The sequence below is a fragment of the Neurospora hispaniola genome (assembly GCF_033458365.1).
Source record: "Neurospora hispaniola strain FGSC 10403 chromosome Unknown B0T23scaffold_5, whole genome shotgun sequence".
NCBI classification, from domain to species: Eukaryota; Fungi; Ascomycota; class Sordariomycetes; order Sordariales; family Sordariaceae; genus Neurospora; species Neurospora hispaniola.
In genome coordinates, this window is record NW_026944410.1 from 3,756,899 (window position 1) to 3,781,754 (window position 24,856).

General features: G+C 53.9%; 6 protein-coding genes across 6 annotated transcripts; 4 read left to right on the forward strand and 2 right to left on the reverse strand.

Moving 5' to 3' along the window:
* Window positions 1-3,532: 3,532 nt before the first annotated feature.
* B0T23DRAFT_397175 (uncharacterized protein) lies at window positions 3,533-8,184 on the forward strand (the record flags this gene model as incomplete). Its single annotated transcript, XM_062838280.1, has 2 exons — window positions 3,533-6,448; window positions 6,481-8,184. The coding sequence occupies 2 exons, from the start codon at window positions 3,533-3,535 to the stop codon at window positions 8,182-8,184; spliced, it is 4,620 nt and encodes a 1,539-aa protein (XP_062692338.1).
* A 1,135-nt stretch (window positions 8,185-9,319) lies between these two features.
* On the reverse strand, window positions 9,320-11,353 carry B0T23DRAFT_413724 (Dip2/Utp12 family-domain-containing protein). The gene has a single exon (XM_062839536.1). The coding sequence runs from the start codon at window positions 10,911-10,913 to the stop codon at window positions 9,642-9,644; it is 1,272 nt and encodes a 423-aa protein (XP_062692339.1). The 5' UTR covers window positions 10,914-11,353; the 3' UTR covers window positions 9,320-9,641.
* Window positions 11,354-12,263: 910 nt separating this feature from the next.
* B0T23DRAFT_383277 (uncharacterized protein) lies at window positions 12,264-13,262 on the reverse strand. The gene has a single exon (XM_062837402.1). It carries the CDS (start codon window positions 13,088-13,090, stop codon window positions 12,551-12,553), a length of 540 nt encoding a protein of 179 aa, XP_062692340.1. The 5' UTR covers window positions 13,091-13,262; the 3' UTR covers window positions 12,264-12,550.
* Window positions 13,263-14,549: 1,287 nt separating this feature from the next.
* B0T23DRAFT_318260 (uncharacterized protein) lies at window positions 14,550-17,966 on the forward strand (the record flags this gene model as incomplete). The annotated part of the gene is made up of 2 exons (XM_062835063.1): window positions 14,550-14,737; window positions 14,891-17,966. The coding sequence occupies 2 exons, from the start codon at window positions 14,550-14,552 to the stop codon at window positions 17,964-17,966; spliced, it is 3,264 nt and encodes a 1,087-aa protein (XP_062692341.1).
* Window positions 17,967-21,177: 3,211 nt separating this feature from the next.
* On the forward strand, window positions 21,178-21,684 carry B0T23DRAFT_430123 (uncharacterized protein; the record flags this gene model as incomplete). The annotated part of the gene is made up of 2 exons (XM_062840227.1): window positions 21,178-21,290; window positions 21,348-21,684. The coding sequence occupies 2 exons, from the start codon at window positions 21,178-21,180 to the stop codon at window positions 21,682-21,684; spliced, it is 450 nt and encodes a 149-aa protein (XP_062692342.1).
* Window positions 21,685-22,494: 810 nt separating this feature from the next.
* B0T23DRAFT_177800 (uncharacterized protein) lies at window positions 22,495-24,763 on the forward strand. The gene is made up of 2 exons (XM_062833025.1): window positions 22,495-23,025; window positions 23,086-24,763. The coding sequence occupies exons 1-2, from the start codon at window positions 22,642-22,644 to the stop codon at window positions 24,655-24,657; spliced, it is 1,956 nt and encodes a 651-aa protein (XP_062692343.1). The 5' UTR covers window positions 22,495-22,641; the 3' UTR covers window positions 24,658-24,763.
* The last annotated feature ends 93 nt before the right edge of the window (window positions 24,764-24,856 follow it).

Below are 24,856 nucleotides of genomic sequence, written 5' to 3' on the forward strand. Positions count from 1 at the left end.
TCTCCGCCATCACTTTACGATGGAGTTTTCTATTAAAAAATCAAATCGTCATGGTCGATGGCGCAAGAGACTGTCTTATGGGGAGACAGGCGGAATTGCCCGAGCGATGCGATGCCGCCCGCAGCTGAGAAAAACGAAAGAGGGAGGCGGAAAAGACCAAAGGGAAAGGGACAGAAGATTCGGAGAGTCAGCATCCGCGTCTTGTTTAAATGAAACCGCCATCACCCAGAGTCGTTCTTAGCCTTCGTATATAAATTGCTTCCTCACCCCTTTGCTTCCTCCTCACTCCGCGCTGAAAGTAACGCAAATATTTTACTACTTGGCAGTGGTAACTATCTTTTGGGTGGTGCGGGTGGCTGCGTGGCTGCTTTGCCAGCCTGCGTGGCGGTCAGGGTTCGGTGGCTGCTGCGCCGCGAGAATCACAATCTCAAAAATCGGCAAGAGGATGGTTTATTTTGCCCGGCTGCTCATTTTGAACGGTTGACAACAGGATGATGTAAATACGGTTCCAAAGTCCGGAGAGTTATGTTTGTGCTCCTCGACCGTCGACGGGATGGCATGTCCTCAGGGCCGTTCGGCGGTGTTTTCCCGGAGGCCACTGCAGGCCCACCCACAGTGGAGGATGGATGTGGCTGGCAGACGGTCCGGAACGCCGCTACCGGATCTTTCGGCAGCGGCCTGGATCCGACCTCGCGTTACCCCCGGATCGCGGTCGTCTTTCCGACCACAGCGGGCTCATAACGGGCCGTCCACGACTCGATAGAAATTCCCGCCGTCGGCCTCTCTAGTGTAGTGTAGACCATGGCATCCTTCACCGTTCCACGGACGGACCGATAGTCTGCAAGTGGAGTCGGACCCATCAGCCCGGATGCACACGGCTGAGAATGGGACAAGGCAATTTTGTTTAAAAGGACCGAGGCCCAAGTACGGGAGGTACCCGTTGGCCCCCATCACCACGCCGCAGGGAGCTTCCTTGGATCTCAAAAGATTCAGCCACTTGTCGCGCTCTCTTGGCAGGCACGAAACGACGACGCCGGCAGCCGAAAGGAAGCTCAGTCACGACGAAGACCGGTTCATGTGAGGACGCGGGTTGGGCCTGTACGACGTCAGCGAGATGAAGATAATCAGCTCGATAATTAGTGGTTCATCTTGCTTCCCTTCTCGCTGACGGGACCCTCACTGACGACCGCGGGCTACGAGACTGCGAGATTGGGGGAGATTTGAGGCTGGTCCAGGGTTGACACTGCATAGTGTACAAGTACCTTAGCTCTGGACATGAATGGCGGCGTCTGATTGGCGAGGTGCCTTGTGGTCTGTGTGCCACCGCAGTTCTAGGCGTAGTGTACAGCGACTGTGAGGAGGAGGAGGAGGAGGAGAGCGTGACCTTTAACCACAACCGTTACTAGTGTACCGCTAGCCGAACCGCCGTCATGCCGCCTAGTCGTGTATCATGATGGCTGATGGAAGTGGTGGTGATACATACATACTTGGTCTTGGTTACCTACTTTGTCCCACGTTGGACAAGCCAACTTGGCTGCAGCAGGAATACCAGTAAGATGGGCATGTGCTCACTTGCAGATGGAGCTGATAGGGCCATGATAGATTCTGAGCCCTGTGACTTACAAAGTTGGCTGTTGATTGCGACGGGTATCTCATTGTGGCTCAGTCGCATCACCAACTTGTCAAAACCTGCGGGAGGATGAGCGATGGGAAGTTGATGGGGGAAAGGAGACCAAAGAGGTCCGTGCACAGTCTACCCCAAGACAAATATATCGACCAACACCGCCGCTCACAGTCTCCGGTGAGGAGAGGAGGAGTTGGAGAAAGGGATGATATGTAGGTAGGTGCCATCTTTTGAGCTTATCTCTATCAAGGCCAAGAAGAGATTACACTACACTACACTACACTAGTGAAGCCGACACTTCTTCTAATCTGCTACCCGAACCCTTTCTCGGTGTTGTTATTTTCGGTTCCTCCTACTGCGTACATGCTTGGCGACGGGGCTTTCCCCTGAGACAGACAGAATAAAAAAGGTAGGTTGTATTTACGCTTTCGTTCGCATGTAAGGTACAGCATCCCATCCGAACAAATCCAACATAGGTACCTACGGCTTCATCGTTAGACTGAATGCATCGTGAGGAGAGGAGGTGAGAAAGAGGAGAACTTGAAGCCATAGAGCAGGAAGATCCTTGTTGAGGCATCATCTTGATCTGGTTCGTTACCCCCCAATTTCTGCGAATAGTTTAAATTTGGCTCTCCACCTGTTGCATCCACTCGTCTCGTCGGGTCCTGGACCCTAGGTCAACTCCAAATTGTCTATCAATCTCGTACATTACATTTTGTACGCATCTGTAAAGTCGTGCCAGGGCGGCTTCCGGCAGTTGCTAACACCATGGACACGTTGTATTGGAATTAAACGTGGTTTTCGGTGTTTTACCTCCTGTGTGCTGCTTTCCGGGGCCGTCATGTCAGAATTGCGTACTGCTTGTTTGTCTTTTTGTCTTGCTTGGTCGGGGTGAGACTGGACTGAGAGTCTGGCTTGTCTTGACTCCATTGTAGAATTCTATTGTTTTCCTTGGTTCTCTTCACCCCCCTAACTACTCCATAGTAGTTTACACTTTGGGGCCATTTCTCAATCCTATCCTCTCCCTCCTCTGGGTCTCTTTGTGCTTCCCGCCTTCTTTCTTTCTTTCCTTTCCGTCCGCTCTCTTCCTCTTGTTCCATTGTTCGCGCTCTGCCGTGTCCGGGGGTCTAGATCAACCTCTCCGGTCCGTCCAGGAACGTACCAACTACACCGGAGCGGTACCTCCATCTTCAACCACATCGATTCGCTCGCCACCACCACACTCACACGTCCCGTCACTACGTAGGTCGTTATCCCATCCTTCTTTTCTTCTTTTAGCCCGGTCCTAAAACACTCACTTCCGCACAACGTTGGTTTGATAACGCAGTACGTCCTCACTCTTGGTCGCACACTGTATACCGCCCAGCAGGTACCCTCATCAACGTCGTTGTCTAACCCGCTCCAGCAAAACCTTGTGCAGTGCCTAGCGCCCCCTAAGCAAGCAAGGCCCCCACATGATTACATCCCGTTCTCCAGCCAACTTGATCTCCTTTGCGCTGCCCTGCTTTTTGTCGATATCGACGCCGCCATTCGCTTCCAGCTTGGTTCGAGGCCCCTACTCGTGCCTTATCAACCAACATTCTCCGTTGTGGGAGTTTACAGCCTCCATCCAGCTCGACAGGGTGAATTGCCAACTCCACAGCTAAAGTCCCAGTATAAACTAGACAGAACCCCCCCTCGGTCCTTTGCAGGCTGAGGTCCTCGTTGATTGAATGCCGGTGTCCCTCACGACTTGAAGAACTACAAAAAGAAAAGGAAGAAAAGAAAGAGAAAAAAAGGCATGCCGCCAAGTCTGACCTACCACAGGACTGCCGCCTGACCTATTGCGTTCCTTGTCCTCGACATCGACTGAACCACAATAGGGTATAAGAAGAAGCAAAACACCTCGCCAATACTAATACCGCCAACATGGCTCTCAAACACAGCGATGACGACATCCAAGACTCGCAGGGTCATCATAATGTGGACGACAACGTCGAACCTCAGGGCCCAACATCAACACTAGAAAACAATACTCCGACGACAACGACAACAACAATAACTCCGAGTGTCGAGGTCCAGCAGGTGTCCTCTCCAGCCCAATCTCCCAGGTCTCCAGCGTTGTCTCAGGCTACCGCTCCCTTCAGCACGGCGACGCCTATAACCATGGCCACGACACCGTCCTCATCAGTGGCCGATCAGACATGTGCGGCTCCGCTTGGTGCGAACACAGTTCCTGGCGATCATGATGGAAATCAACAACAACTGGGCCTGGAGAGGGACCCTCCAATCCGGCTGCTCAGTCCTGCGGGAATCACGCGGCGCGCCAGCAGCACGAGCAGCAGCATAAGAACAGACGGCTCCAGCGCTAGCAACACTCCGTTAACCGCAGGAGCTCAGGCCGCCGTCCCCCTCCCAATCCCGGCACTCGCAGAGCTGGCAGCACGCGGCGCAACCACGGTCAGCTACATGGTCCAATCTTACGAGGCGCTGCGAGCAGCCAGGATTGCCGCCGGATACGATATGGTGCAACAAGTGTCGTCCAAGGCGAGTGGGAGCCAGTTGGGCGTGTCACCATCGCCGTCGCCGTCGCCGTCGCCTTCGGGATCCCGGTCGCCGTCCATTGTGCAAATCCCCAATCAACAAGACAATGACAGATCGACAGCAGCGATAGTACCTGGAGACGATTACACCAACAATAGGCAGGATTCTGGCCGCGACGGGGCTGCAGCTAACAACAAGCAATACGACATTGACGATCCCAGTCCCGATAGCAACGAGCGAGGTAGCCAACTTCGGCCTGTGCCGCAACAACAACAACAACAACAACCCACAGCAGCCGCCGTCACGACAGGGGATCATTCCTTTTCACGATCAATAAGCGACAACCACCAACACGAACACGACCTTTCTGCCCCCCTGAACAGCTTTTCGCTGCCCCCTCCGCCACCGTCTGATCCCAGCGCAGTAGTAGGAGCAACAACTGCCGTCGCCAACACGACCGTTGTCCGCCCAACCCCCGAGAGCCCCAAAGTACAGCGATCGCGCAGCTCTACAGTAGCGCTACAGCAGACCCCGCCGCCGAGAACATCCTCGACCGCCAGCATCCCCCTGAGCCACCCTACCCCGGACACTAGCAAGCGATCACGATCAGGCGCCTACGTCGGTAACATCGCTGCTCTCGAGGCCACCGCCGAACGCTTTTCATTGACCAGCTCGATTGAAGAGGCCATTCGCAACGAACACAACGAGCTCAAGCGCAGCGACAGTCGCCGATCGGCCATCCTACAAGCAACCAAGTCACCGACATCAGACACGGCATCCTCCCCCATTCGATCGCGGGTATCGTCGAGCAGGACCAACTCCATCCGCGCATTGAACTCTGCGGCGCGGCTGGGAGGCTACTCGCCCGGAGGTTATGTTATGACGCCCAACCACTCTTTGTCGGGCGGCGCTCATTCCGGAAGCAAGCCGGGGTCCATTGGAGAGTCGTCGCCCAGGTCTCCTCCAGCCGAGACTGCTGCAAACGCCCAGAACCCCGACTTCATCGGAGCCGGTACCGGAGAAGAGTTCCCGTTTGCCCGCCACGGACCAGGAAAGAGTTCGGTCAGGGATGCCTCAAGGAAACCGGACTCTCTTGCACAGATCGCCGAGCTGGACCACCCAATAACGATTACCCAGGATGCTATCGACGAGGCAGACCGTGCTGCGGCCACGGGGGCGGCCCTAGATGACGATGAAGCCATCGCAGCCCGTGCCCATCAGCAAATCGAGCCGCAGTATGCAGATGAGATGGACGACGTGGACCTCAATGGACCAGACGAACCAGTGCGACAGCCAATGCTCGACAATACTTTCTTCGACCAGCCCGGTCCCCGGTTGCAACTTCACCAACCCGTCGACTACCCGCCCTACGAGGACCATGATGCTCATCAGCAATATCACGGCAGGCCACTGACGGCCGCATCTCGCACCACCTTGCAACAAGCCAACGACGCATTTGGTGATTTTGATGGCGTCCACTGTGATCCAGATGTAGATCATTTCGCTGGGCTCCCACAGCCTGCTGAACGCGCTCCTGAGCCAAGGAGGCGTCGCGAGACACTGCAACCACGACCAAAGTCTTACTTTGACCCTTCGACCGGTCAGGAGATGCTTTACTACCCTGCGCCAGTTCCCGCCATGCTCAACCTCCCGCCCAAACTCTCCAAAAACACCAACAAGGCTGGTGGTGCCCGGAACATGCGTCGGTCTCAGGTTCTCAGCGTTATGCAGCAGCAGTCATCCGTTTATGGTGGAAGCCGAGACAACCTGCCAATGATGTCGGGCGGTGCGGGCGAGGCGCCACCTCAGCTTCCGCAAATTGATGGCTTGCCGTATGCGGACGGACCGGCTGACACAGCAGGCGCATTCCCGGCGCAGTCAGGGCGGGAAATTCGCCGACCACAACGGTTGACCGAGACGGACAGGCGCAAGTCCCAAGCCACAATGCTCAACGGTCTGCCACCGCAGCTCCGGGCCAGTGCCTTTTTCGACCTGCCGACGTCTACTACGCCTCATATACAGCTGAAGGATGGGTCTGCCACGGCAACCTTGGAGACCATTCTGGATGCCTCGGCTACAGCGCCCGTCAGCGCCTTTACTGATCACGCCTATGGTGGAAAGCTCGGCCCCGAGGTGTATGGCACAGACAAGAAGAAGATCCAGAAGTCGGTCACCTCTGCGGATATCCCCACAGCTCCCGTCAAGAAGACTCGCAAGAAGCTGATCAAGAGGAACTCGAGTAGTGGCCTGCTCGATGTCAAGGCCAACAAGGATAGTGATGAGGATGAGGGATGGACGAGCGTCGGTCTTGATGCTGATGAGCCTGGATCAAGCCGTCGGCGATCACCCGAGATGGGCCAGGAGGGGGGGAGGAAGAGGAGGAACTTGTCGATGGAGAGCCTGTGTTTAACGGCCCACCAACGACACTCTTGGCCGAGTTACAGATGCGCAAGCAAAAGGACAAGATGTTGAGGCGTCCCGCAGCACCTGGCAACCCTTACGGTATGCACGCCACTTTGCTCGAGCTCGATGCCGTGGCTCAGGTGCAACGCAAGCAACGGATTACCAAGCGCGTGAACCTTGCCTGGGAAGATCCCGCCCAGAACCCAACACCGGAGTCTGACGATGAAGACGTCCCTCTGGGCATGCTGTACGCGGCCAAGGCTGCGGGCGTCAAGGATCCTCACACTGCCGACATTGCCGTCCTCATGAGCGAGGTCAACCGCCCCCTGGGCTTGATGGAGCGTCGTGAACTGGAAGAGAACGAGCCGCTCAGCCAGCGCCGACACAGGCTGAAGGGCAGCGAAAGCCTACCATCCATGTCTCTGGACCAGATGCAGAGGCGCATGTCCCACATGACGCTCACTCCCTCCGGAGGTCCCAATGCCCTCGGTAACCGCTCACAGTCGAAACTGACCCTGCCTTTGCCGCGCGGTTTGGCAGGCGGTTCCAACCCAGCCCTCATGGCAGGAGGTCTCGACGCAGAAGGCAGCGACGCCGAAGGCGAAGGTGAGACCCTCGCGGCCCGCAAGGCCCGTCTAGCAGCCGAGAACCCTCTCCCGCGCGCTCGTCCTGTCAGCGCCGGCTTCTCTTCCGAACTCCTCAGCGAGTTCGGCGTTACCCCCAACGAGGAGGAGAAGCGTCCGACATCCAAGGACTCCAAGGGCAAAGCACCCGCCTCTGGCGTTCCAGAAGAAGAAGAAACCCTTGGCCAGCGCAGAAAGAGGCTACAAGCCGAGCGCGAGGCTCGCGAGCGGGAAATGGCCGCCGGCGCTCTCCCCGGTAATGCTACCCAAATCGCCACTAACCCCAACATGCTCGCGGCTCCTCCCCAACCGCGTGACCGCCGTGACTCCGCCACCTTGATCCCCTTTGATCCCAACAACGTCAACCCTGGCCCTCCTTCCAGGCGCGTATCTCTCTCCGACGTTCTCAACGCCCACCCCGTCGACAGCACCGGCCTCGGCAACCCCCACATCAGTCCCCTCGAACAAGAACGTCTCCGTCGCGAAGCCGAAGGCCTCCGCCAGCAGCGCGCGCAGGAAGCCAAGATGGCTGCCATCCGCGCGCAGATGCCCCAGACACTTGCTGCACCCGCAATCGGCGCTAGGACAGGCGGATTCATGGGCGGCATCTATAACGGTGGTGGCGCCGGTGCGAACCGGAGCAATCCGGCCCTCGGCCAAGGGCTGGGAATCGGATTTGATCCGAATGCCAATGCGATCCAGCCGAGAGGTCTGTTAGTGCAGCAGCACGAGATGGAGAAGCCGATGGCTAGGAGGGCGAGTACCATGACTGTGGGTGGTGGTGCCGCTGGTGCGCAGTATGGAATGGGCATGGGCATGCCGATGATGGGCGCTGTCTCCAACTACGGTGCGTATGGCGCGCCGATGCAGTTCCAGACGGGACCGGGACAGATGATGAGACCTCAAATGGGAATGATGTATCCGCACCAACAGCAGCAGCAGCAGCAGCTCCCGCAGCAGCCAGGGGGCGTGGATATGGTTGAGAGGTGGAGACAGAGTGTTATGCCTTAAGGGGGTTGATTTTTCTTTTCTTTTCTTTTCATGATCTTGAATACCTTTTTTCAGGATTTGTGATCATCTTTCTGGATAACACTTTACATCACATTACATTACATACAAACATAACATTGCATCGCATCATATATATACTTTGGCGTGTGGGAAGGGAAATACATAGGAAAAGACAAAAAACCGTCGTTTCTTGCTTATATATGCAATACTCTTTTTATTGTTGTTGCTCTTTACACGCCTTCGCTTCATGGTAGTAAAGATATCTTGAGCTGTCGTTATAACATCATATATCATCATCACATATATAGTATAGTTATAGTTAGTTAAATTTGGTAGTAGTGAAACTCGGTGGTGGTGGTGGTGGTAGGGAGGGGAGAGGAAGAGATGGAAGATAAGAAGAGATGAGAACATAGCGGAAGGATAGTAGTAGTCATTGCATATACACAGAAGGGGAATGTAAGAAGATATACAAGCGAAGAGCAGGCAAGAAACAAGGTGAATTGCAAATATTTGTAAATGCCCTGAGTCAAGACTGAGTGGTGAACTCTCTGTACATACATATGTGTGTGCGTGGATTAAAGTACTACTACTTTTTCGAAGAAACGAAATATCTACTGTCACTTTCATTTTCATTTGAAGTAGTAATGGACCTGAATACTATACATGGTAAGAGAATTGTCAAATCTGTTGAACACCGATCCATCCATATCTTCCTAATTCATCTGAAAGAGAGCATTCATTCATTTATGCTCTTTAGTCTATCAATCGATCCATCAATCTATCGATTCATCCAATAATTACAGGGTGTGAGTTCTAAGAAGACGTATCCTAGTGAAGATTATTCGTGGCGTTAGTATGTGCGTTTTCCTTGGGAGGTGACTTGGGCAGTGGGCAGGTAGGTAGGTAGGTAGGTAGAGCACTTCGCTACGTAATGAAGGAGATTAAAAGAAAAGTGAAGCAATTTAGACATGCAATTGAGTACAGTAGTCAGTTGATAGAGAGAGGCATGATAGTCAGAGAGATGTTGTTTGTTTGGTACGTCAGTGTTGAACTATCAAGAGAGAGATATCTAAAAGAACAAGAAGAAGAAAATAGAAACAACAAAAACACACACACGAACATAAAATAAATGAACAACGGTTACAGGCCATAAGTATGTGGGCAACATGACATGTCTATATTTACCGAGTAACTATTTCACCCAAGGTATGTATGTTCAACACCACTACAGTAGTTACTCAAAGTTCCCCCTTTTCTACAACAAAATTACACACAAAAAACCAGGATAGAAACCAAGAAAAAGACATGATTATAAACTCCTTAACCCCAAAGGATGCGAAACCTGACGGGATATGTATGTGACAACAACAACAACGGCCATGGCCCCATCAGCATTTTACCTATACTTGACAGCAATACACCCTTCTTTACACCACATCCTTCGTACCGCCCCGTCTTTACTTTCTCTTTGCGAATTTGGATGACGTCTTCTGCACCTTGGCTGGTGGCGCATCATCCTCCTCCTCCTCGTCATCCTCATCCTCATCACCGCTCTCCTCAACATCATCATGATCGACCTCATCCTCATCCAGGCTCTCCCCATCATCAAACTCCTCATCATCCTCCTCATCGTCCTCCTCATCCTCATCACCCTCCTCCTCATCCGACTCGCCATTCGCACCAACATCTATAAGCGCAAAGTCTTCCTCGTTGCCCATCGTACCATTGACAGTACCAGTCTCCTCATCCCCCTCCACATACACCACACCCGGCTCATCAACGTCCTCCTCCTCCTCCTCTTCTTCATTTTCTTGATGCTGCTCCTCCTTCGCCGCACCACCCTGCTTCACAAACTTCCTCCACCGCATCTGCTGATCCAGCATATCCAGTTTTCCCTTGAGCGCCAACAACGCAGGCAATCCCCTCGCCCGCTCCTCCAGCACGCGGTTGAGCTCGCCCAGCCGCGCCACGACTTCAGGCTGCGCAACCAAGCTCCCGCCGTGCGCGACGAGGGTGGTCTGGATCCACTTCATCAAGCCAAAAGCGCGACCAGGGCGGCGATGCATGCGGGCCGCGAGCTTGGAGAGCAAGACGCCTGCGAGCGCCGAGTCCATGCGCGTAATGGTGTTGGTGATGATCTTGGGGTCGGACGTCTGCAGGCACGATTCGAGCAGGTCCGAGTCGTCGGTGCGCAGGGCTTGGTTGAGCACGGTGCCGAGGGAGGTGGCGGAGATGGTGGTAGCGGTGCCGTTGGGGCGCTGGACCGTGATGGTGTTGTTTTTGGTAGCGGCGGCGGCAGAAGAAGAAGCTTCTTGTTGGGCGGCGAGAGCGGAGGCGACGTCGATGGTGGCGTTGCCGCGGGCGAGATCGCCGAATGTAGGGGAGGCATCGTCGTCGTCGTCGTTGTCGTTGTCGTTGTTCTCTTGGTCTTGTTGGGCAGTGGGCTCGGTGGTGGTGGTGGTGGTCTGCTTCTTCTCGGGAGCGGCGTCGACGGCCTCCTCCTCGTTGTCGCTGTTCACATCTTCTTCATTGTCCGAGCCGCTGTAGTGGCTGGAGGAGTCGCTGGAAATCTCAATGGTCTCTGGGGCGGTGGCCTTGGTGGCAGACTTTGGTGCTGGGCCGGTCGAGACGGCCGTCCTTGTCTCGTCGATCTTGGACCTGGTTGCGACTTTGGCGCTGGGCTTGACCACCGGCTTGGCCAGGGAGAGCGCTTTCCTCTTGGTAGACATGGTGTGTGTGTGAGTGTTGTTTGGAGGGGATTGGAGGGATACTGAGGTTGTCGTGAGGAAGGAAGGAGAGAGAGAGAGGGTCGAGGATGGTCGCGTGGGGAAGAATCTCTTCCTTTTTCCTTATCGATTTGAAAATTATATGGACCGGGATCTGATAAAGGGTATTTGATACTGCTGCCAATTGGTCGGTTGGTTTATGATAAATAGGTGAATTGTACCACAGCCAGGGTAATAGTCTATGCTCCTTGAATATGCAAGATGCAAAAATGCAAGATATTCGAGTGAAATCGGCGTATTCACTTCAGTTGCGTGCTGGATTTGGCTGCTGGAAAAGCTGTTCCAAAGCTGCTGCTGCAAAAAAATTCTGGATCGCGGCCAAACTTTTTTTCAGGTGGAAGTCGCTGCAGTCCCACCGGGCCCCTGCCACGCTCCCCCACTTTGGGGTACAAGGTACACTGGAGAATTCTTGGCATCTGATGAAGGGCGATGGCCCGTGCTGTATTTAAGCTGTCCCCGTGATCTCTCATGTGACAGCACTGCTTCGACGCACAGTCCATCTGCTGTGGTGAGTCAGGACCTGTGTGGCTGCGTGGCTGTGCGTTTACGGGAGCGGATTCCCGCGTGATTAATTTGCCTTGAGGCTGCACGGCAACACCGCGCGTGAAGCTCGCTGATTGCCAGACCAAGAGGGACCCGTCTGTTTTATTGGCCAGTTTCGTTCGTTCAACAGCACAACAGGAAACTTTTTGGGGTCAGACTGAACTCGAACTCGCTGTTGCCTTCCTGTTGCTGCCTGTCGGTCTCATTTTGAACATTCAACACCATTCGCCCTGTTCAATACTACAGCACTTTACACTTTAACACTTGGCCACTTTCAAACCCCAAAGGATATCGTCGGGACTCACACCCCGACACCGTTGTACTTCCATCCGTTTCGACATGTGTCCTTCTGTCGCGGTGTGAGTGAGAGAAATGGAAGGTGAAGGCGAGCCGGGCACGCGACGGGCTGAACAGCAGCTACCCTTGCACCCAAGCGTGGATTATACCGCATTATGGGCTTGGCTTGAAGCCTGATCCTTGTCGTTGATGTTGCGACTTTGTTGACTCTCAAGCTTCATTTCGGGAAAAGAAGAAGAGTCGAGACAACGGAATTTCGACGAACGAAGGGAACGCCTGGAGAATGCCACAGTGGAAAAGCAAGCGCGACATGGCCCAAAACGACAAGGCTCGCTTGTCCAAATAGCAATGTTACCTACCTGCACGTATAGGTACTACAGTCCGATGGGAAAGGGCTCGGTCGTCGGTCTGATTTCGCACCCCCTCCCACGAACCCACCTTCCGCGTCTTCTTCTTCCCGTCCACTTGCATCTTTGATATCTCCGCCGAAAGAGGAAATATCAAAAGACATGCACTTATAAGAAAGGTCTTGGGTCTCGTTCATTCTCTTTCTTTGGTCGACTTTCCTCACCTTGAATCTCAACCTTGCTGTGGTCAACAACGGCTTCATCAGAACTATCCAGCTCGTCTAAGTTATCGCGTTCTTATCTCCAGTCGTGGCATGCCGTTTGCAGCCAGATTGCAGTCGAGTGCAACAAACGTTTCACATGTCGGCTTGCCCCCGTTACAGCATCCAAGGTTCAATCCCGTCGTTCAAAGAGTCGGCCGTGGTTGCTACCGCAGGCTCCCATTGTCCAGCGAAAAGAAAGATGCCATTTCTCACCCTCCCGCTGCCGTTGCCGTTTGCTTGTTTTGCTTGCTGCAATTTGCTGGGTTCTCTCCGATGACCTTTGAGCTTCGATACGAAACCGAGGCAGGAAGAGGCTGAGTGCTTTGTTCGTTGCTTGTCGACATTTTCTCGTTCTTAGCCATCGATATTTCCTTGACACTCCTTGACATGTTTTTTTTACCCTTTTCGAAGACATCATGGCGACTGAGGACATCAAACCAGTCGTATCCGGGCTTGTACCTGCACCAATGCAATATCCCCGAACGCGAGTCTGTCCGAGCCCAACAAGTTTTTTGTGCCAGTGCTCTTGGACATTCTTGCATCCAGGATGAATAACCTGAGGAAAGGCGGCGAATCTGGCGAAATCCAAGGTGAAAAGAAAATCAAATGAAGCAACGAAACCGAAGAAGATGAGGACAACTGGCCAATATATGTACCACGGTGAAAACATCAAAGGCGTCCAAGGTCTTGGTGATACGGACGCTTGTGGTTGCACCTCCAGACTCCAGTGTCCCTGGTGTCGATCGCGCACGGCCCACAATGCGACAGAGTGGCCAACCAGACGCTCCAAAGCCGCCTCCACCGACCAAGGGAACCAGTCAGAAGGCGGAGCCACCCGCAGGGCCTCGTCGCTGCTGGGGAGCTCGGACAGCTTTCATAAATAGCGTCGAGCTGCCGACCGGGACTGACATGTGTTCTCTCACCCCCGAATTTTTGGGGAAAAAAAGGGAGACTGCGACGCGCAACACAAACAAGACACCCCCCCCCCCGCTACCGACCATCCGGCCAATCAGCAGCCCCGAGCAACACAGCAGCCACGAACCCCCCTCCACTAGTGTAGCTGCTGCTCGACTCTGACGCGACGCCAGCCGCTTTCTCCCCACTCCCCCCCATCCGTCGTTTCTTGTGACTTGTACAAGAGAACCTGCGAACCCTCCGTCCAAAAAGTTCCAACCCTTGACTAAAAAATATCTTTTTTTTGCTGTTGCCCGCCCAACCAGCCAGCCCAGCCCAGCCACATCCAATCAGATCCGCGGTCTGCACCACCCGACCGCACCACTCCAGCCTCCTCCCCCCGACTGTTCTGATTTCACGACGTTTTTTCACCCCCGACATCGTATCGCCCACACATTCGTTGCATTGCAACGCAAGGCTGAAGGCCCACACCGGACTTTGATCAGTTCAGCCTCGACCCCCCCCTGGCCCGCGCAACTTCGCAAACTTGTGAGTGGTGGCAACGTTTTTTATTTTTTTTATTTTCTTTCCCCCCTTCTTTTCCGATTTTCTTTTCCCCTCATCCCCCGACCTGATCCGACCCGACCGACGCGTGTGCACGTACCACCACTCGCGCCTCTCGCAACCCCAACCCTCGCGCAATTGCCGACTTTCGAGTACTCCCACTCCACCTCAATCGTCGTCGTCGCGCGCGCGCATCTCATCGCAATCGCAAACGCCACTATTCGCAGTCGCTTCCAGGTCGCAATTGCCTACACTTGCGGCGGTTTAACCAACCAGCTACTAGTTGTTGTCGTCGTCGCACACAACACAACACAACACTGCACCCACACACACACACACACTTTGCACTCGTGCGATAGCACACACCACAACATCATCCATTTGATTAAACTTATATACCAACTCAGGCTATCATCGAATCAACTACTTTTGCATCGTGTGCACGTCGTTTCGCTGACACGGTTTCTTCAGTTGTTTTGATGCCCCAGATCATTGCTTAGATACCCAATCCCCCCCCATTCAGTTGCGCGCACACACACACAGACTCAGACAATATCCACGTGGATAGCCTTTCATCTTGTCTTCTAGCTTTTCCTCAATCTTACTGTATGGCAGTTATGACAAGTCAACAAGCTGACGGCGGCGCGGCTCTGCCCGAGAAGCCCGTCACCATGGCTACTGAGGCGCCTACCGCCGCTCCAGATGCGCCAGTGGCAGATGCACCCAAGAGTGATGCTGCTGCTGCTACTGCTACTGCTGATGCTACTGCTGATGCTACTGGTGATGCGGCACCAACCCCTGATGCGCCAGTGAAGGATGTTGCAGATGGTGATCACCAAAAAGAAACAGAAGTGAATGGGTGAGTTACCTTACTAGTTACCTTACCAATCTTGTCCCTCAGATTACCTTCACCTGAAGATGACGCATTCACTTGCGCCGCCTCGCCACCCAGACCTTTTGCTCACCAACCCATCCAATACCTGAACCTATGAACGCTAATATCTCCCCATAGCCACGACGACGCCGTCTCCCCTAAAACTCTTGTGCCAGAAACCAAAACCGATAGTCTTCCTACTCCTAAAAACGAACCTTTGTTGGAAGAAGCACAGACCACACCAGCCAAGAAGGAAGAAGACGCCCCCAAAGCGGAAGAGTCGAAGGAAGGTGAGCCGAAGAGTGACGAGCAGGCTCAAAAAGAGGACGCAAAGCCCGCTCCAGTAGAAGAAGAAGAAAAGAAGGCCGAGGAACCAGCAAAGGAGGAGGAGGGGCCAAAGGACGAGGGCGACAAGATGGAGATCGATGCGCCAGAGGTGCCGGCGGGCGATGCGCAAAAGGAGCCCGTCGCATCGCCTGGGGAGGACAAGGTTCCTGAACCGGCCGCCGAGGAAAAGCCCAAGGAGGAAGAGAAGCCTGCCGCTGCCGAGGAGGCCAAGGAGGACAAGCCGGCCGAACCAAAAGCTGACGTGGCCACGGAAGCGAAATCTGAAGCGAAATCGGATGACGGACCCGCAGCAAAGGAAAAGGAAGAGGCTGCTGCTCCTGCCGCAACTGAGACCCCCGCCACTGAGACCCCCGCCATCGAGCCCGCGTCAAAACCTCCCGCCTCTCCTGCGAAACAACAAGAGGACGTGGAGATGGCTGATGCACCTGCCACCGTCGAGGAGCCCGCCAAATCAGAACAGGCAAAGCCCGCCGAGGCGACGCCCACAACAACCCAACCGGAGACACAAGACACTGCTGTCAGTGACGTACCGCCCCCCACGCCCGCTGAAGACGAGAAGAAGGAGAAAGACGTGTCTCGACCATCCCCAGCCGCCCCGGTCACCGCAGACACCAGCATGTCGGATGCGCCCCCGCCGTCGTCCAAGCCCTATAGAGAACGCGAGGAAGACAGCGAAGATGAGCCTGTCGCCAAACGCGCAAAGGTGTCCCCTATCGCAGATCAGGGCAACGCTAAGAACGAGGCCAAAAGGGAGGACAAGATGGACGTCGACAGTAAGCCTGCCGCGTCATCTGCATCTACCTCGGTCCACGACAGGAGCGAACCCAAGTCGCTTGCGGATGACTCGCTCAACCACTTGCCCATCTCGGACTACATGAATCGCCAGATCCGTCAGGTGCTGGCTGGCGTCAAGAAGACCAAAGCGGGTTATCACTTCCGTCTCCCCGTGTCGGAGCTCTGGCCGGGCCTGTGGAATGAATACTCGGCCAAGGTTAAGGACCCTACCGACATCCAGACCATGGAGAAGCGGCTCCGCGGGAACTTGGCTAAGTACCACACCCTAGGAGACTTCAAGCGCGACTTGGAGAAGCTGGTGCAAAACTCCATCGCCTTCAACGGTGAGTACCATGACGTCACTGCCGCGGCTCGGTTGTGTCGAGATACTATCTTGGCTCGACTTGGTGGCTGCCCAGCATTTGAGCCGTCGAGGCCGGAGAAAAAGGACTTTGCGAAGCAGCACCCGACCCGTCATGCGGAACCGAGAGCCGCTTCTCATCTCTCTTCTCCGTCGGCGCCTCTCCCCCAGCGCCCCCAACAGCCTCGCGTTAACACCGCTGCTGTGCCCGCTCCCTCATCGTCAAAGTCCATCGAGTCTCCTGCCTTTGCCATCCCTGCCAACAACAATGGCATGCCCCTCATTCGCCGCGACTCGACCAAGCCCGATAGCCGGGCCAAGCGCCCCGTCAAGCCGACCCATTCCAAGGACCTCGTCTATGACACAAAGCGCAAGAAGAAGCTCATCCCCGAACTCCGTTTCTGCGAAGAGGTGCTCACTGAACTCCGCAAGCAGAGATACTATGAGTTCAACGAGGCCTTCCAGAAGCCGGTTGATCCTGTCGCCCTCAACATCCCGACTTACCACAAGATCATCAAGAAGCCGATGGACTTGTCGACGATGCAGAGCAAGCTTAACGCGGGCGACTACGCCAGCGCCAAAGAGTTCGAGCGGGACTTTGACCTGATCATCAAGAACTGCAGGCTGTTCAACGGCGAGCAGCACATTGTGTATGAGCAGGCTCTGCGACTGCAAAGCCTTTACCGCCGTGAAATGTCTAAGAAAGATGAGTGGCTGGCTAAGCATGCGCCTGCTCCTGCGCCCCATCTTTCCTCGAACAGTAGCCCTAGGTTGAAGGATGAGTCGGACTGGGAGGAGCCTGAATCGGAGGGCGAGCCGGAGGTGGATGAGGAACTTAAGGGGGCCCAGCAGCGTTTGGCAAGCTACATGAAGCGGTTGGAGGAAGAACAGAAGAAGATCAACGACATTATGCTCGAGATGAATCCGAATATGGCGGACGTCGAGATTGCTCAGTCTGTCGTGGCCATGCTGCAAAAGCAGATCATCACGGAGAGGTCCAAGATTGCTTCCATGCAGCCGACCAAGAAGGCCGCGCCTGCAAAGTCGCATCATGCTAATAAGCCTTCGGTTAGCAAGCCTAAGAAGGCCATGCCGGCCGGTGGCAGCTCGCACCACGCTGGTGGCCATGTTGCCAAGAAGGCTAGCGTTAGCCACTCGAGCATGGGCGGTCACGGAGGTGGTATGGGAGGTATGCCCAAGAAGGCGGCGGCTAGGAAACCCGCTCCAAAGCGCAAGATGGGCACGGTCGAGAAGGAAGTTATTGCAGCCGGTATTGCCGAGCTGGAAGGCACCCAACTTGAGCGTGCTATTGAGATTATCAAGAGCGACACGGGTACGGGTGAGAACGACTCGGGTGAATTGGAGCTGGACATTGATCAGCTCTCCCAAGAGGCCCTCACTCAGCTATACGATCTCGCCATCAAGGCATTCCCGCACCTGCAAAGGGAAAAGGAACGTACCATGGCCGCCCAGGCGCCTCCTCCGCCACCTGCTGCGCAACGGTCCAAACCCGTGCAGAAGACTAAGAAGAATAAGCCCATGAGCAAGATGGAGCAAGAGCGTAGACTGCAGCAGTTGAACGAGCTGCGCGCCCAGGCCGGCCGCCAAGGCTCCGGTAGTCAAGAGCCTCTGGAGTCGATCGAGGGTACGGGAAGGATTTCTGCTGAACCCGCTCCGCAGCACCATCGTGAGGAGGACAGCGAGGATGAGGAGAGCTCCGAGGAGGAGTAAACAGTTCCCGGCCACTTGGTCGGCTCGCTCTCCAGCCCAATCTAGGCCCACCTTGCCTAGAAGGTGGTCTCTCTCTCTCTCACGTTACCAGGGCTCCAGAGGGGTCCGTCCGATGTGCTACCTTCTTGCTCCAAATCCATTATGGATAATCTGTGTATGTCATGCCATGCTCCTCGCCTGTTCTCTCTTCAGCTTGCCCTGGCATACCCTTTGCGGTGGGAGCGGGCACTTACCTGAGGGCTTCTTGACTTGCTACAATCGCCATCCTACGCCCAGAAAGCTTTGAGACTTTTACCTCAGAAAGACCTTGATCATTCGGGTTTGGCAACCCCGTATGAGTCATTTTTTTTCGTCTCTATCCATCTCCCCTTTCCGTAGCAAGATCAATTAGCAGCATCGTATCTTAGCAGCGGCGCGCGCGTTACTATGTGTCCGCTTGGACCTTAGCACAGAGAAGAACAGTGGCTTTAGTTTTTATCGTCCATCTCTCAGGGGGAGGGGAGGGGTGGCAAAGAGAGTGTGAAATGATAGAACGCTTAGTCCATCCATCGTTCTTTTAAGTTGCTTCGTTGCATTTCCACAACCAAACTCTCATAACAACCTGAGATTAAGAAGCGGAGGATGATGACTTTGGAGGTGGAGAAGGAGGAGGAGGAGGAGGAGTTGACGGGGGAAAAAATAACAAAAGAAAAGAAGAAGAAGGAGAAAAGAAGAAGAAACAATGAGCAGAGAAGAATAAAAACAATAGGAGGATATTGATTGCTTGCAAGGGAAAAAAAAAAAAGAAACGGAGTTTTATGCTGCGTGGTGATGATGGAAATGATTCGTGATGAAGTTGCTTTTCTTTTCTTTCTTTTTTCTCAGTTTCTTTGCTCTGCTGCGCCTTGCGCTTTTGTAAAGCAAGATCAGATCAGATTAGGAAGGAAGGAAGGAAGGAGAATGCATGATGGGATGGATGGATGGGGTGTTAGTAGGTAGAAAATGATGATACTTTTTTACTTACGTCGAGTCTGTCTTGTATTGTTTATCGGTGGTTGTTCGTGACTCATGTCATGGTGGTGTTGTTGTTGTTGGCTGTCGTGGAGATCAACATGACATGGGCAAATCAATATGACACGGGCGATATTGTTGACATTGGTCCTTGATGGATATCGAGTCCATTCAAGCAAGTCGATCGTCGACACTCAATGTCTATGTTGTCGTGAAAAGTTGTTCATGTCGTTGTCGGATCTGTTGTCCTCCTTCATAACCTCAATGCTTCGGGGGTGATGATTATCGCTAGACGTAGACAATCCCGAATTGAAAGCTTTTCAGCCGGCTTCAGACCTTTGTTGCGCCCCCCCAAGGGTACCAACGGCCATGACTTGGAGGAAGCCATGTATGTGCGTTTGTGAGTCAGTCGGCCTGATTAGAGATGCCTAGGTAACTGATGACGGATCTGTCATGACGTTCCGATCTCTTTTTGGTCTTTTTCTTGTCGATGAGGATATGGGAGGTAATTGCTGCGTGAAGAGTAGCGGAGATTTGCAGCATTGGCTGCTCGCGACGGTGAGGTGCTTGCGGACGAGAACCGTGGCCGGCCGTGTAACGACGGTTGTTTTGTCTTGGTTATGGTGCTGGGTCGTGAAAGGTTTTGACGACTGGTTTTGGGCGGCTTCTTTACTGCTTTGGTCCCCGGAAAACGTACGTTCTGGCGAGAAATAATTGCGGAGAGGACAAGTTCGAGTTAGAATTGATTGATTTTTGTTGGTATATATCGAGTTGCTGAACAATGTCGTTAGGTAATTCATGATGTTGTTAGGATGAAGTGTGAGACGGCTGTCTGTCACTGGGGGTGTCACACCCGTGGCCCGGGGGACTCGTGGAGGACTCGTGGACCACACGCCCTGGGCCCGGGTTAATGAGTGTAGTGGGTTGGTTGCAGGAACCCCGCTGCACTAACAGCGGCTCGTGACACTGACATTGGGATGGAATACATGCCAGCCAGGCCTTTCAACGAGCGCCTTTTGCGCCGACGAGGGTTCTGGCACTCGTTGTAAATTCGGCCTTGTATTTTTTGGCGGCTTCGTTTCTTGGTGAAATCATGTTTTTTGTGGTTTCGATAGACATGCTGTCGTCGATCGAGGGACAGCGACTCCGAGGCGCCTATAGTGTAGGACTCGGAGATGAGATCGGAGACAGGGCCGTCAGTGAGGATATCCCTCCGCAGGGCAATCGCTGGCTCATCTATGTTTGTAGGAAACAATCAACCGTCAATCCTATCGAGAGAGCTTCGAGATCAGTTTTCCTGTCTATCGCAAACCATGATGAACGAGGTGTCGTTGGGTTACTCACCGTCGCTCTTTCTCCGGACGGGTACCTGTATTCAGCGCAGCCATCGAGGTTCTTGCGCAGGGAGCAGGGAGAGGTCGGGGAAGAAGCGGCAGAAGGCAATGCAAGTAATTGAGAGCACGAATTGACATGGGAAGACCGATGGATCAATTCCTGACTAGTTGAGGCTACGGTTTTCAATTTGCGAAAGAGAATTGAAGGGAGGAGGAGGATGGGTTAGTTGTTGGTTGTTTGGTGGTTCGTTGTTGGTTGGTTGGCGGCGAATCCAGTGTCATGTTTTGGGGGCGGTTTGAGAGTTTTTGCGGGGGGGCCGGCGGCGGGAGGAAGGCGGCACCGCTTTCAGCCTCCAGGGCAGCCGAGGGATTGCTCGCCCCAGGGCATTTTGTGGCAGGCTTCTTTAGGGCTTCACCCACCGTCTCCCGCTCAACACAACTAACAAACATAGTCCCACGATGGTCACCACGAAACCGGGCTTGCTTGCTTGGTAGCTGACTGTGATCAGGAAACCAAGAGGAAGCCATTCACTCCTTGCGCAGTCAGATGAATTCCTTGTAGACAAGTCTGTTTATTGTGTTCCGTCGTTAACACCACCCGACGCCGAATGCCTTCATTGTGAAAGTGGTCATGTTGCCAAACACCCAGTGCGTTACTTGGTATCATGTGCTACTTCCAGTGGAAATATGCGCAACTGTTAGATACCATGACGGCATGAATCCACTGTCAGTGTCCCGTTCGTGACATCAAGGGAAGTTGCGGGTTTTGAGTAACCGGACACAGAAACCGACGGCCACCATTTTATTCTACTCGACGTCTCGTCTTCTTTTCAACGGCCAATACCAAACATAGACCACCTAGATCACCTCCAAACAAACGAATCACCATGCTCGGCAAGATCCTCCTTACCATCGACGCCCTCATTCTCCTCATCGGTGCCCCGGTGGCCGACTACAATGAAACCCACATCTTTAATCCGGCCTGGAAGCCACATGCAAAGTATGCCCGTCTTGTCACATAGTTGCAGGAAAACACATAATGAACCAGCCTTGACAGATTTCATTGCGGCCAAACCATTACCTTATCCGTGGTCCTGGGCCTCGCAACCCTCTTTTACACCTGGCTGCCATGCGGCCCAGCCAAATCAGGCCCGGTCCCCACACCGGCCGTACAGGTCGAGAGGCGTGAGCGGATGAAGGATTCTTTGCGCACGGCGGGCTTCCTTGGAAGTGTCTACTGGTTGGCAGGGTTGGCAGCCATCTTGTATCCCAACACTGCAGGAACCGATCCCGAGTTCGGCGACGTCAACGACTTCCCTCAAGGCAAAATGTTCCCGGCATTTGCTGGCTTGGCCATCTTGGGGGCATGGCTCGAGACGAGGCGCCTTAGATGATGAGAAACCGAGGACGCGGCGGGTGACGAAGCGCGTGTTTCATGCTTCCTTGATGGGAAGACGGAAGCGGTATCGGTATAGCATGACGTCTCGCTCTCCGCAGTGCATACATAGAGGTACGTAGTGTGCTCTCGCCCTGCGGAGACCACTTACGCGGCCCTCACCCTGGCTATCGATACATGACGCGTCCGGGCGCCGCCGGTGTGGCTTCGAGGGGGTCCGGGAATAGAAGGGTCATGGGGGTATGGATCCGCTCTGGGAATCGTTCATTTACAAAGTTTGACTTGCGCTTGGACGGCGCATTGTATGTTTTTTTCCTACTTTTACTCGGCTTCTCTTACTTGTCCTGAATGCACATTCAGTTTCTTTTCTTTGTCTCAACTCTACCTACGGAATCACTAATCCACAGCGGAGTTCCATCACAATTCCATAGGCCCCGGATCTTCGCCGATTCCCAGGACTTGGCGACCGTGGAAACCCCGTTGATTGCCCCTGAAGTTCCGTCTTGGCAGGGACTTGGCACGGGCCGTCCCCCGGAGCGCTGATCCAGACCCGGGCCATTGCAACACAGACACTCGTATCCCGCCGTCGTTTTTCAGGTAGTCAGCTAGGTACCAGGTGAATCGTCCCGTTCGACAGGGCGCTGTGCACGGGACATCCATCCCAACACCCCTTCAGCAGAAACCCATCTCGTTCCTTACCTTACTTCCGCCCCTCCGGTGCCTCTCGTTTAAGACCGAACCTTGACGCCATCTTCCTTGATGCGCCTTACCCGGACGGTGATCTCTCGCATTGACACCGCGTTTGTTACTACATCCCAAATACAGTATTGCCACTCGAAATTCATCAACTACTCCCGCTTGTCAAGTCATCTATCCCCAGCAGCGCATCGCGACCGCGAATTCTCGAGGACACTCTGCCACCACTCCGCCGTCAACCCAACTCGCCCACAGCGCCATGGTTCTTCATGGCCAACCCTCCGGCACAATGAAGCCATGTGACTTTCAGGCGCTCCTCTCTTTCTTCTCCGCGCGAGTACTACACAAAGGACCCAGACTTTTACTGCAACTTGTCGTCGGGTCAACTCTCATCCTCGCCACTCTACTCGTCATCAGTAGGGGCTTTGGCGATGACCTATCCTCAAACGATCTCTTCCGTTGGTCTGACAACCAAAGCGAAGACAACAAGGACGAAAAGGCACACTACGAGTTCCAGTCGCAACCACATCCTGGCGGACTCCGCGTCGTTGTCTTTGGAGAGGACGATGTAGCGACTCCTGCTTGGACGCAGGGAGAGAAGGAGATGCGGTCTCCTGGCTGGACCGAGCTTATGTGCCGCGAGGTTAGTCTGTTCTCATTGCACGCTTTTCCTCCTCATCGTTGCTAACGTGTATCTTGCCAGTTAAACTGCTCCCAATACCTCTCCTTCATACCTCCCAACCTTCACCCGCCGGCACACCCCCTCATCTCAAAAGATATTTACGTCGAAGCCGTCAGGCAGACAATTAAGAACACGACAAAGCTGAAGAAGACCCAAGGTCCAGGCTACGACTACACTTTTCAGCCTCGATTGTTCCCCGTGTCCAAAGCGTTACCAGACCTGAGTGCCCAAGTGACAGCCTTCCTAGAATTGCAAAACACAACCACTCTCCCCAAAGCGAATGAGACCCTCTGGGTCTTTAACTTGGGACAATGGGATGTCTGGTCACTAGCCACGCTCCCAATTGCCACAGGCAAGGCGGTCATCGATCAGCTAACCGATCATGTGATTGAACAAATGGAGCGTCTCTATGAGAGCACCATAACAAAAGACACCACCGCGGTGTCTACCAACCCCAGCCATCTCTCACGCAAGACCAATGCCGGTCCGATCAAGATCATAGATCCAGAAGTCTACAAAGCTAAATCCGGCGAGGCCACCGATCCCATCTCTGGCTCCGTACAAAATACAAAGACGCAGAACTCGTCGTCGCAACCCAAGACCTTTCGCGTCTTTTTTCCCAGCCTGTTCGACATCTCCATGGCTCCTGGGTGGAACTCCAACCGCCCGGAAACACCGCCCCCGCATTCGAAAGCCGAGCAGATGCGCAACGCGGCCAAGTTGACGGACACTTGGAACCAAGTCATGGGGGACAAGCTGTACGCGTGGGTGGACAAATCGGATGTCATTGGGCCGGACGAGTTTTATCTGAACACCGAAGAAGACGAAGTAGTAGATACGTCACTTGATGGTCAGAACAGCGAAGAAGAAGAAGACGGGAACGGGACAAAACGTAGCTCTACAAGCGGCAAGAAGACAACAAAATCTGCCGAAAATGTCGATCATCAGAACACGAACCCAAAACCCAAAAAGCAGCCACCGCCAGTACGCGACTTCATCACCTACGACATGGTCGACTACATTACTTCCGCCCTGATAGAAGGCCAACTGCGCAGCTCTGGCCTCAGCGACGGCAACGGCTTGGGCCAAAAGCCGATGACTCAGTGGTATAAAAAAGTATGGGAGCCATGTGTGAAGCCGGTCAAGTCGGAGACGGAGCTGGTGCTGGACTTGGAAGACGAGGGGTTGGTTATGCAGCAAACTACAGATTCTCAGACGGAAACGGAAACTGCTACGGATTTGAATAAGGCTTTTGCTGAAGCTGCGGCTTCTAAGCAAGCTAAAGCGGAGGGGGTAGGATCGAAGAGGAGGAGGAGGAGGAGGAAGAGGAGGAGGAGGGAAGAAGTAACCACCACAGCGGAACCGGTGGCAGCAGCAGAAGAAGTAGGAAGAGAAGCAGAAGAAGAGAGGACAGAGACGGTTTGCAACGTCCCGGATGATTACCTCTTTTACACCCCGTTTACTCTGGGGTCGAGAGCCATCAGGGAGATTGCGAAAGAGGCGGCGGAGAAAGTAAAGAGGGGGGAGTCGTATAGGACAGAGGAGGGGAAAGATGATGAGGGGCTTTGGGCGAGTGTTCAGGGACGTCACTGACATGATCAAAGGGGCCCTGTGGAATTATGCGTCTTTGAGTTAAGCGAGGGTTGTACTATAGTTGAGTGAGAATGGTGGGTGGTGGGAAAGCTACCTATGTTTGGGGTGCGTGTGTAGTATAGTATAATCTTATGATTTGTCTGTTGTCTTTTGTCTTTGGATTTGAAGCGTTGTCATTGTTGTCAATGTCTTTGTTAGT

Excerpts from the sequence above, each read along its gene's own strand:
- B0T23DRAFT_177800 (XM_062833025.1), top strand. The coding sequence starts at position 22,642 with ATGGTTCTTCATGGCCAACCCTCCGGCACAATGAAGCCATGTGACTTT. Across the intron at positions 23,026-23,085 it reads CCGAGCTTATGTGCCGCGAG|TTAAACTGCTCCCAATACCT; the intron begins GTTAGTCTGTTC and ends GTATCTTGCCAG.
- B0T23DRAFT_383277 (XM_062837402.1), bottom strand. The coding sequence starts at position 13,090 with ATGTTTTCACCGTGGTACATATATTGGCCAGTTGTCCTCATCTTCTTC.
- B0T23DRAFT_413724 (XM_062839536.1), bottom strand. The coding sequence starts at position 10,913 with ATGTCTACCAAGAGGAAAGCGCTCTCCCTGGCCAAGCCGGTGGTCAAG.